This window comes from Vanacampus margaritifer, chromosome 20, assembly GCF_051991255.1.
Source record: "Vanacampus margaritifer isolate UIUO_Vmar chromosome 20, RoL_Vmar_1.0, whole genome shotgun sequence".
In the NCBI taxonomy this organism is placed as follows: Eukaryota; Metazoa; Chordata; class Actinopteri; order Syngnathiformes; family Syngnathidae; genus Vanacampus; species Vanacampus margaritifer.
The window spans coordinates 10,339,544-10,351,970 of record NC_135451.1 but is presented as its reverse complement, the minus strand read 5'-3'; the positions used below and the strand labels follow the sequence as shown (position 1 = coordinate 10,351,970).

The 12,427-nt window shown below is 39.4% G+C and overlaps 2 protein-coding genes across 2 annotated transcripts in view; both read right to left on the bottom strand.

The window, feature by feature from the left end:
• The window catches only part of kcnh2b (potassium voltage-gated channel, subfamily H (eag-related), member 2b), a 169,605-nt gene extending 160,362 nt beyond the window's left edge, over positions 1 to 9,243 (bottom strand). Inside the window, exons 1-3 of the mRNA XM_077554229.1 lie at positions 8,970 to 9,243; positions 7,725 to 7,840; positions 6,056 to 6,832 (exon numbers count right to left, since the gene is read on the bottom strand). Of these exons, the coding sequence (XP_077410355.1) occupies positions 6,056 to 6,131 (76 nt within the window). The 5' untranslated portion in view covers positions 6,132 to 6,832; positions 7,725 to 7,840; positions 8,970 to 9,243. The remainder of the gene's footprint in view (positions 1 to 6,055; positions 6,833 to 7,724; positions 7,841 to 8,969) is intronic.
• An 808-nt stretch (positions 9,244 to 10,051) lies between these two features.
• Positions 10,052 to 12,427, bottom strand: part of sspo (SCO-spondin) — a 78,506-nt gene continuing 76,130 nt past the window's right edge. Inside the window, exon 117 of the mRNA XM_077554228.1 lies at positions 10,052 to 10,478. Coding sequence (XP_077410354.1) covers positions 10,456 to 10,478 — 23 coding nt within the window. The 3' untranslated portion in view covers positions 10,052 to 10,455. The remainder of the gene's footprint in view (positions 10,479 to 12,427) is intronic.

Below are 12,427 nucleotides of genomic sequence, written 5' to 3'. Positions count from 1 at the left end.
CTGCCATTGCCGGCTATAGACGTCAAAAATTCATTTGAACTATTTCTATTAGTTTAACATTTGTTTTCCTCTTTTGTTAAGAGTATGAAACCCTAGAAAAAAAAGTATTGTACATTAAGAACAGATATAAAATCTGTGATTAATCGTGAGTTAACTCGTGAAGTCATGCGAGTAAATATTGTAATCGCCTGACGCCATTCATTTTTTATAATTTTTTTCTTTTTTAATGAAAAAGTTCATTACGGTTGATATGCTGAAATCAGAGGATTTGGACAATTTAAAAAAAAAAAGGGCTCCAAATGATTGAGTTGATTATTAAAAAACTAGGGGTGTCAGGCAATTAATTTTTTTATTGTAATTAATCGCATGACTTCACTAGTTAACTCACAATTAATCTGTTCTAAATGTACAATAAAAAAAAGTCTAGGTTTTTATACTCTTGGTAACAGGTGGAATTTTTTTTTTAAACTAATAGAAATAGTTCAAATGATTTTTTTACGTCTATAGCCATCAATGCCGACTATTTTTAGAGGTGGATTAATTTGTTGTTAGCATAGCATAACTTTTTTTTTTTTTTTTTTTTTTTATAATCGCTCCGAACAGGATAGTCTTTCTTCGGGCAGCAGAGGGAGCATCCACTTCTTTAAAGTTTTACATTTTTATTTTAGATTACAGTATCCAGTAAAAAAAAATAAAAATTCTGAGCAAGTAGCTAGCAAGTTTGTGTTGAGCAGCCTGAATTGCTAGTATTCTATTTATATTAGACATTTTTTGGGAGCCAAATTGTCGGTCTCCAACCGTTTTCCCTCTTCTAGGGAGACATTGTACAAGATTTTGGAGTATGCGCTCACAATCTCTCATTTCTCCTCGAGGTGTTTCACAGGGTTGGGGTCGTTGAGAAATATTGGGAGAGATTTTCAGCCCCACCCTCCATTTTAATATCCAGGTAATCATTTATTGTCTGCTTGGTAAAAGGTTTAAGGTTACAATACAAAATATATCTACGTTGTGAGAGTATGTGTGTGTAGTACACTGATAAAGAGAGAGACAGTGGGAGGTTGTGTGGGTGGGTGTGTCGAGGGGGTTCAGTTGCCATGGCGATGGAAGAGCGTGTGCATGTGTGTGTGTGTGTGTGTGTGTGTGTGTGCACTTTAAGCTGCCGAATGGTAACATCCTCCAGGGAGGACAGTGGATTCAAGCATTGTAATTGGCCAACGTCCTTCTCTAAGGAGCATAACAAATAACATAAAGCCCCAAAAGGTTGCTGTGGCCTCACATTGAGGTCATAAATGTTGTTTGTTGTTGTGTTACAGCATGCAGTCTCACTTTCTTCTCCAATATGTGCGGGGGGCGGGGGGCAAAAAAAAAAAAAAAACATGGAAATCAAATGTAGAGGCTGAGTGTACAGTCAGTAGAAGCGGTTAGTAACAAGCAAAATTTACTTAGGTTAGTTTTTGTTGATTTTATTTGGTGAGGAAATGCTATTTTTACTCAAGTTAGATTGAGCAGAATACTTCAAAAACAGCCATGACATGTTTCATCTGTTTGCCTTAAAATTTCAGCATTTCAATCTACTAGGACTTTATTTGGAACTTGAGAAACATACAAGAGGCTATCTTGGCCAGCATTTTCTAAATGTAAAATTCACACTCTAAAAACAGTTGCGTCAAAAATAACACAAATTGGGTCAAAAAGGGACCGACCCGAATTTTGGTATTTCAATTTATCCAAACAGTTGGGTCAAGAGAATAACACACAAAACTACCCGTATAATTGGGTTGCTTTGTGGGCTATTGATTTAATTTGACCCAGCTTTTTGGGTTAAATAACTCAAAAAAATTGGTCGGTTCATTTTTGACTCAATTATTGTTATTCAATTAACCCAAAAAATTACCCACAAAGCAACCCAAATTTTTTACTCAACTTTTTGGATTAAATAATTCAAAAAGGTATTGTGTTAAATAACTCAAAAACTTGGGTTGCTTCATTTTTTACTCAATTCAATTGGGTTATTCAATTAACCCCAAAAATTGGGTTTAATTGATAACCAACAAAGCAAATCAAATTTCTGATCCAACTTTTTGGGTTAAATAACTCAAACGGTTGTTTTTTTTAAATTGGGTCGGTTCACTTTTAACCCACTTCAATTGGGTTATTTAGTTTACCCAACAATTGGGTTTAATTAATAACCCACAAAGCAACCCAAATTTTTGATCCAACTTTTTGGATTAAATAACTCAAAATGTTTTTGTGTTAAAAATTGGGTCGGTTCACTTTTGACTCAATTCAATTGGGTTATTCAATTAACCCAAAGAGTTGGGTCAAATGAATAACCCTCAAAACGCATAACATCGGTTGTGGGTCAATAATTGAATTCCACTCAACTTTTCGGGTTAAATAACTGACAAAGTTGGGTCGATCCATTCTTGACCCAATTTGGGTTATTTTTGACCCAAGTGTTTTTAGAGTGCATAGTTGACTACTCCGTGCAATAGTAAAAAGCAGCGATATTTTTACGTATTTGTACAAAGGCCTTCCTGCTAGTTGTGGAACTTTTCCTGGAAGCAAACATCACTCTGCCCATTGATTTTCCTCCAGTGGACATGTCAATAAATGCATGCCAAATAGCTTTGACCTCTTGCTCATGTCTGTCGAATAATCCAATGAGCAGCTATATCCTGACAGGGCATGTTTAGCAGCCGCTGTACCCTTGACCTGCTTGATTCATAAACAGTATGTGCTTGGGATCAGCATACTTAAAACTCTTGATGATGTCATCAGGACCACACGGTTTACAGCAATTATCGCTATGACAATATGAATTGTGAGGGGCCCGTCACAGAGCCCTGATGCACATCGGGTCCGAATCAAATTTTAGATGCTGTACCAAGTCTATATTTTGTCATTCAGTCCTGTGAGTGGAGTGGCCGAGTGCCCAAATACTTTTGTGTAGCAGAATTGACTCTGTCCTTTGACCAGCACACGATACAGTCCACTAAATCTGGCACACGGTGACAACTGTTGTCGTTTTCTCTCCTTAATCATCTTTCTCCAAGGTTGACTATTACGCATCCGCAGTGTGTGATCCGAGGACATTATTTCAAAAGCATTACACCACAGTGGAAATAAATTAGTCTGCCATGTTCTTCCGAGCGTGGAGATTGCTTTTCTTTCCTGACTCATTCCCACCTGCGATGGTTTCCATCACGAATAACGCCACAAACACAATCGGCCGGCTTCTGATTGTCGCTCGGATAAAGTTTACCCAGCCGGCATGTTGATAAAGAGCCATCAAAGAAGCCAATTCTATATCGGTTGTCTTCATTAGGTTCACGGGTAACTGGAGCCTATCCCCGGCTGACTTCAGGTGAGAGGCGGGGTACGCCTTGGACTAATCGCCAGTTTAACACAAGGCACATAGGGACAAACAAATGTTGCGGGTTATTCAGAATGTTTCAGAAACTGCAATTTTAAACCAAATATCGACGATAATTACACAGATGCCTTCGGATCAATGTGCATTGTCATTACAATAACAATTTAAAATATATATATAAAAGAATTTAACTGAATGTGGTGCCAGCGTGTAGTAGTTAGCCTCAAGGAAAACATGAGTAGCCCAGTGATGATGGGACACTGTGACTTACAAAGAAGAATTTTAACAGAAGAAGAATGTTAATTTATTTATTTACTTACTTATATTTAACATGCTACATGTTTCTTAATGTACCAAATAGTGAACATTTTGTTTCAAAATAAAGTAGATTGTGCACGATGGGAAAAATATGCAGTTTTTATTTCAACTTCTTTCTTTTTTTTTTTAAGTCATTTTATAGCTGTAAATTTAATATTGTGATACCGCAATATTTTTTCCCCCACTGTTATCAAACCATCAGAATCTAAATCGGCCCGTGCCGAGGCCCGACAACATAAAGTTCCTCCCCTCACCTCAACATATTATCTTGACACTGAGATGGCACCAAAGCACTACTTTTATAACAGCGAGAGCTCTGTTCTGAGCACAAAAACAGCAAAGCAGTGATTGTTTCTGTGAATAACGGAAATTAGTGGTAAGACTAAAACGTTTTTTTTTTGTTTTGGTTTTTTTGCTTTATAGTTTAAAACATTTATGATTAGAGTAAGAGAGAGAGTAAGAGAGTTTTACCTTTGAATGAATGTGAAGAAATGCTAACGACTGTTGTCCTAATATTATTTCCGAAATAATATGTGAACAAATACAAACTGTGTTTTGACCCGAGAGGCTTCACTAAAATCTAAAATACGAACCGTAGTGAAAGCAGAACAACGCCACCTTCTGGATCTGGTGGGTCACTGACACCCCACCCCAACCTCAGGTCCAGTTGCTACTCTATTGTCAGCACTTTTTTTTTTTTCTGGAGAGCTCAGTATTGTTTATTCGGTAATTTTACCGATTTGACATGTCATCATCATTGCGCTCCTTTTTTTTTTTTTTCCTGTCAACACTTTAGTCCAAGTTTTTGACATAGAATCAGCTCAAAATGACCCACTGAAATGCCTCCTCTCCACCACTTCATTACACCGCAGCCATCGGACGGGGGCTCTCCATCGCCATTATCATGCTTTGTTAGGCAAACTAAAAGACCTGCTCCAATCACGTGAGAATTATTGGGGAAGATATGAGTCACGGAGACATTTGGAAAGCACTGACGTGTGGCTATGGACCTCTCAGATGCACATTTTGCTCCTCATAAATAATCATCCTGCCCGCTAATGAAGGTGCAAACTGCCAACTCGCTTGAACAGATGTAAATGTGTGATGAAGTCGTGTTGGAGAATCGCACCCTGCGTAATGACGTGTGCCGGGTGAGAGGAAAATGTTCACCTTTATGGAGTCGCGGGATGGAGGGGGGAAAAGTACTCACTTTCAAGGTCTGCTATTCACATTGCGTTATTTACCGCTCTGTTGTAAACACAGCTCTTGTATTTGGGTCTCACTCGGTCCATAATGTAGTTTAGAGTTCATTTGCATCAAATCTCTACTAACTTATGCCGTTTATGTCCTTTTTTTTTTTTTTTAGAGCTGCTAGCAGGAAGTAATGCAATCAACCTGGCAACCTCTTCATCATGCCCTGGGGTGAATTTCCAGAGAAACTGTGCCATTGTTAACCGCCGACGCTCGTTTGAAGTCTGCTCACACATTCGCGGGGGGGAAAAAAAACATGAATGATACGCATCAAAGGTAAAGGGAGAGGGATGAAGGACGGGGCACTTGGGTAGACTGTGAGAAATACATTTGCTGGGTGACCAAATAAAACAGTAAAATTACTTTTTTTTCTCCCCAACAATATTGTTGCCGCTGCTAAAAACGACAGCAAGTGGTACGCTCAATATCAATTGCAATAAATAAGCATACATAAAACATGCACAATAAAAATCAATTTGTCTCTAAATGTGTCACTTTGTTTTTTTTATATTGCACTACTATCTAATCATCCACTTTGCTTGTTTCTGAGTACAGAATTACAGACAATAAGAATGAATTATGGAAGTTTGAGTCTTTTTTTTCTACAGTAAATCCAAAATAAAGTCAGATTTGCTTCACAGATTACATGCAATTGTCCTACTAGTGCCAAAGTTACAAGAAAATGGAACCTAAACGGTTTATCAGATAAGAATAAATATTCAGCACCTTGTCATATGATTGTGAATATGATTTGCAATCTTACTAGTTATCTACTTTATGTCATTATATATAATTAGATACATTTCTACCAGTTAACACCAAGTGTTTGGAATAATAGAAGGCAGATGTCAACTGCGACACAGACACTACTAACTAAATGGCAACGTTTTCCTGCGAGTGAGGACAAAAAGGACAACAGTATGGACCCGAAGATGGATACCTAGGAGGCATTTGAGCTTTTTTTGACATCCGTATGTTCAGTTAGCAAGCCAAACGTTACAGTGAGTAGAAAAATGAGGACAAAGACATCAAAAAGCAGTTTGTTGCCACGATTCTAAATAAGATTGAGCTACTAAATCCTATTTGGCGACGTATATTATTCAAACTTACTTTGACTGTCGAATTTCCTGATGATGGTGTCCAGGAAGGTGTTCTGCGGAGCCACGTGGCCTCTCCGGACCGGCATCTTCGATGCAGTGTGGCCCCAGGACTTTATCGAGACTTTGCTAGACTTTCCAAACTAAACTACTCACAAGGAGACCCCGACAGCTCGGTCCAGTAGTGGATGCAAGTTGCCCCGAGTTTTTTTTTTTTTCCTCCCCAGGTTAATAAGGAAAGTTGTGTCGTTCCTGTCACGCGCAGCTGATGAGAGGCGTTCTCTGCCTTCCCGTTGACAAGATGGGGGGCGGGGGAGGGGGGCGACGGTGTCTGGTTCTGTCGCCCCTTTGGTGGTGTTGGTAGTGATGGAGAGGGGAGGAGGGCGCTCGTCAGGTGATGTATCCTCCTCTCTCAGTGGAGCTCAGCCACGAGGCTCCTCTCATGGCGCACGGCAGCGCGCTCCTGTGAGGCGGATTGGGGGAGTGTGGCTGCGAGCGTCGCGCTGCTTGGAGCCGTGGAGGGCTGCTGCTGCTGCCTTTGTTTCGCTTCTCATTCCAGTTCTTCTTAAACAGGCACCCCAAAAAAAATGAATTAAAAAAAAATCAGATAGAACATCCACCTTGTTGAGTGTTTTGGAGGTGCTTTTGTGTAGCTGTAAATTCTCCCCCTCCTGCTGCTCTTCCTCCTTCGCTGTGCGCTTTTTTGCTGGATGACTTCAGCTCCACCGGCTCTAGCTGCGCCTCTTTAACCCTTTATGCCTCGACCACTCCGAAGTCCCAAATGTCTCCCCTCTATACAAACAAACATTTTATGGGTCATTATTTCAGAATTAAAAAGACGTTTTGAACCTACATGCACCAAAAAAAAAAAAAAGTGTTTCGTGGTTATTTAAAACACAGAATATAATGACCACGTTCCTGCTTGATGGCCAATTACACGACTTTGCCCTAATTACAAAAAAAACATTGTTTTATCGCAAACTTATTTTAAATACTTGTAATTAAACTCGGAAGTTGTGTCTCCCAACGTACACGCAGCCCTGTTACTAAGACAATCAATACCGATAGAAGGCGAAAAGAAAAGCTACATGAAGCTAGCATAGCATGACGTCATCAAGCTAATTGCTCTGCATAGCCAGACGTGTTTTTCAATTCAGCGTACTGTTACTCGTTATAAAAACACCAACATTATAAAAGTTTTACTTTTTTAAATATATATATTATTTATAGCTAGTTTATTATTGACGAGTTGTATAAAAAAAAAAACGTTTACAGGTGCTGAGTATTAAATCCAATAATAAAATGGTTTATTAGCTGTTTTTCTTCCAAACATGACCACAAATGACAAAATAAATGGTCTGTTTTGAAAAAGTGGTGGTGCCTAAATTATCATCTGTCTTTTGGAATGGCCCACAAAGGAAATATAGTACCTCACTCCTTCTGTAGCGAAAATTTTCATCACAAGAAATGGCACCCAAAGGCTCGACTGATTTTAAGCATTTATGAGGCAGCTGGTGTCAAATGGAGGAGCTTCCATTGTGTTCCACTGCAGGTTAAACCTATAGACAAGCCGCGTAAAACGTCTGGCGTGACAGGTGGATTCGGGTTTAATTAACACTCAAACGTGACACGTGATATGATAAACCCAAGCAAATAAAATCAAAATGGCAGCTATTACTGACCTATATTTGAATTGCCGTGAATGACGCAGGGGGGCTGGGGATTCACCTCGCAGGTTTTCATTACGTCACGGCGCGGGGTTCCCCTCACGTCAGGCAGGGGATGCTGCCTTCAAGGACTGTCGGAAAATATGCACCTGAGTTTGTCACGTGACTGAATCAAGTACGATAGTTGTATGTATTCACGTTAATTACTCAAATAAAAGTGCAAAATGTTTTTAAAACGACTTAAAAGTAAGGCAAAGGGAAACAAATTAATTAAAGAACTACTACTACGATTTATTATTATGTTCAAGTGGCTTGTCGATGATTGGTTCTGGGCAGCGTTGTGTGAAACCGGGCCACAGCAGAGGCGTCTCTCCGGTTCATTCTGAGGCTTTCTCCTTAAATCCATTAGAGCGGGATATGTCATGCCCCAACTGAGTATAAAACTGCCTTGTTTTCAGTTCCGTCAGCTACATCCCCTTAAGCAACACTGCACCGCATTGATCAAAATGACCTGCAATCACGAATGCACTCTTTTTTTTTTTTCTCTCTCACTGATTTAATGATTGGAAAGAGGTGATGGATTGCAGCCCCGTGGTTGGATGAGGCCTGAGGAGCTATTTGTCAAAATGTGACATTTTAGTATGAATTAAAAATGCATCAGTTCCCACTCCTATTACACACTGGAGTATTCACTACATTAGCTGAAAATCAGAGGAGGCGGGTTGAGCAGCCTTCCGTCTTCAACACCCTTATTTAGTCAGGACACGAGAGCAGGAAGGAGGTGGAAAGGATAGAAGGGGGAAAGGGGATGGAAAACAATGCGGTAGATCTCTTGTTGTGGATCAGCCAAATCTCACTTTTTGCGCTAAAATAATGAGACAAAAAGCGAGTGTGCGTTTTTTCCGAGCAGTGATTATCACACATGCCTTTATTTAGTTTATCATTGTTTATTTATATAGAAGCAGCGTATGAGAACAGTTGTACAGGGATTAAACAATGTAATGCTCTGTGAGCTAACCTTATCACAGCTAAGCAGACCTTTCCTGTTCAACTTTAAATCCCCCCCTTCCTTTGAAAATCATATTGATATGCGTAAGGGTGAGAAAAAAAAAGCATGAGTTTATCTTAATTACGTCAACAAAAACGTCATTTTTTGAGAGGTTTTCTCTGACAGTTATTCGGCTGAAATACTACAAAAAAGCGAAGTGACTAACTGCGTTCACCTCAACAATATCTCAAATAACCATAAAAACAACTCACTGCCTCTCACTGCACGGTGACATCATGTGTGCGTAGGCGTTCGCCAGGTGCTTTTCAGTTTCCTTCTCTTGTCCACAAACGACATGTACAGTATGTTAAGAATAAATATTCCTGTCAGCGCTCCTGAGCAAAGCAAAGGAGAAAGAACTGGAATTGGTCCCGGGGCGTTTACAGCGGCAGCTGCCTACTGGTTGATGAGTGTAAAGGTTAGATTTTGATACAGTGGAATACAATTTGCTATGTCGATTTGTTTGGATTTACCCAGAGGTTGCAAATCCAGGTCCGGAAAGTAAAAACCCTGCCACAGTTTGGCTTTAGCCATTGATGCTAGCTAGCTCGCTAGCTCCTTAGGTAAACGAGCACCATGGGAGTTAGCTATGGAGCTAGCTAGCTAGCACCTGGGTCTAAAGCCAAACTGGAACAGGGTTTTCTTTTTTTCCCCCTTTTTTACAGTTTGGCTTTAGCCATTGATGCTAGCTAGCTCGCTAGCTCCTTAGGTAAACGAGCGCCATGGGAGTTAGCTATGGATCTAGCTAGCTAGCACCTGGGGCTAAAGCCAAACTGGAACAGGGTTTTCTTTTTTTCCCCTTTTTTCCCCTTTTTTACAGTTTTTACAGTTTGGCTTTAGCCATTGATGCTAGCTAGCTAGCACCCTAGCAGGTAAACGAGCACCATGGGAGTTAGCTAGGGAGCTAGCCAGCTAGCACATGAAGCTAAAGCCAAACTGTGACAGGGTTTTTACTTTTTTACAGTTTTTACAGTTTGGCCTTAGCAATTGATGCTAGCTCATTAGCAGATAAACGAGCACCATGGGAGTTAGCTAGGGAGCTAGCTAGCTAGCACCTAGGGCTAAAGCCAAACTGTGACAGGGTTTTTACTTTTTTTTTTACAGTTTTTACAGTTTGGCCTTAGCAATTGATGCTAGCTCATTAGCAGATAAACGAGCACCATGGGAGTTAGCTAGGGAGCTAGATATAAAACTTACCAGTAAATTTAAAACATATTTAAATATATTTGAACATACAATACATTTTGAACCCCCCCAAAAAATGCTGTTGAAAAAAAAATACGAATAGCCAACATGTTGTTCTATGTGTAAAAAAGTTTATTGAACCCTATACGTAATTTGAAAAAAAATCATCACATGCTTACAAATAATAATATAGTAAATGAAACTGTACTTTAATCATTAATGTAGAAAAGTCCTATTTAGAGTAAACAATACGCCCTTTAATAATACATATAAAAATAGAGTATAAAAGTTTATACAGGACAAAGATTAAAAACAGGGACGTGATGTTTTGAATTAAAAGTAGTTTTCAGTCATATAATGACTAAGGACCACATATTTATGTGGACTTCAAGAGGGTCTTAAGACTGATCCCCCCCCCAGGTTCATTTATCCACTTGTTGGGTTTAGTCAAATAAATCTCTTCTCTGAATTGCACACGTGAATTTACATGTTTCTGAAATTCTCCGCACGAGCTCATCGCCTGGACAGGTCACCCCCTGTGAATCAGAATCAGATTTATTAACCAAGTATGTAAAAGCACAAATAATTTGTCTTCACAGTCACAAACCGTCCAAGAAACACGATTAATAATGACCAATAGAGGGAGACAGAACGGTAAGCCTGGCGGTTCGCTAATTAGCGCCTTGAGTTTCTTAGATGGAAAAAAGGCTACATTTGTACGACTTGATGCAAACTTTTTAAATGGTTCCAAAAAAATGAAATTAAATATTTTAAAAAATATTTTGTTGTGTGTAATAAAACATTTTTACATCACACAGCCATGCTAGCATTCCAGATTTATTGTTTACTAAACTGATAATAGGAAAATTATCCGCAGACGGACAATCTACATTTGCATGTAACACAAGTACTGTATGTAAAAACGCCAACGGGCGGGTGGGAAAGCAGCCTCGTGCGTCATGTGCAGGCTTGCGGTCGCAATCATGAGAAGAGAGCACTCACACATATCAACTGATGGCAGCTGGTTTGCGTGCGTGTGTCAAAGATTGATCGCCATAGTGACCAAATCCGTCAGACGCGGCGTCCATGGGATTGTAGCGCAGAGAAGGGAATTGGAGCTGGGGGATGCTCCGTGTTGTGCGGCGGCTACATCCAATTAGCTTACGCAATCGGAGGTGGGATCTGTGATTGAATTATTGATGGTGGGCTCGGGCAAGCGGACATTCCAGTCAGGCTGTGTGAAAGCGCTGGATGAGTGCGATTGTAAATGTGTATCAACAATGTAAGAAATGCTAGTGATATATATATATATATATATATATATATATATATATATATATAGGGATGTCATTAATGCATTAATTTTGAGTACATTTAAAGTATATTTAACATCACTTTTTTAAAAAAAAATTTTTTTACGTGCGATGAATGACCGCCCCTTACTTGGAAAGCCCGTACTGGGGGAATTCCAGTCGCAACGCAGCAGACACGTCCACGTCAAAATTAGGCTGTAATAAATTGAATAATAATGCATATATTTGTGAAGACTGGGATCAAGTTGTATTTTACAATTTTAAAAAATGTGCAAAATTTCAAAAGTTACTTAATGTTAAAGATGAGATAGCTGTTAAGATGAAAAGAAAAATGGACTGAGCTGTCGCCAATGTCTTACAAATACAATTATGCCATCTAGTGGCAGAAAAATGAACTCAACACAAATCAATATCACTCGGGTTTTTTTACAGTACAGTACGTCTTTTTAATTTCAACTCAATTTTATGAATTATTATGAAATGACTGCATCAATGACTAAAAGATGCAGCCATATTTCTATTAGTTTACATTTTTTCCCCACTTTTATGTTAAAGGGATACTTGACTCATTGAGCCATTTTCAGCAGTAAAAAGTTAATATTTTGTGCAGAATTAATTGGATAACTTCATTATTTTTCTTGTATAATTAATAACTTTAAAAACAAATTTTACCACTTGTTGTCGACTGAAGATGACATCACCTGTGCTGAAGTGGCTCACCTGGTTTCTGGGTTTGGTCAGCAAACTGAGCCATGATTGGTCGTTACCTACTTCCTCAGCGCGGGTTATGTCATCATTGTCATGTTTATTTTCAGTCTTGTTTACTCCCTGTCATGTTTAGCTTCTGTTTTCCTTGTGTTTTCCCCTTGTCTTGTCATTTCCTGTTTTATTGTGAAAAGTCTGACTCCTCTCGTTTCAGGTCACTTGTCCTTCCTTGTTTGGTGTCTTTGTCAACCCTGATCCCTGATTGTGTCCACCTTTCCCCATTACCCTCATGTGTCATCCAATCAGTGCCCTCAGCCAGGTGTGTCTTGTTATGTCATTAGTGTTGGTGTATTTAGTCGGTTGTCTCCCCCCTGTCTGTGTCGGTTCATTGTTGCCACTGTCGTAAGTCTTTCGCCACGTCACGCTGACCTTTTTGCCTTATCAGGCTCCATGTCATGCTGTTAGTT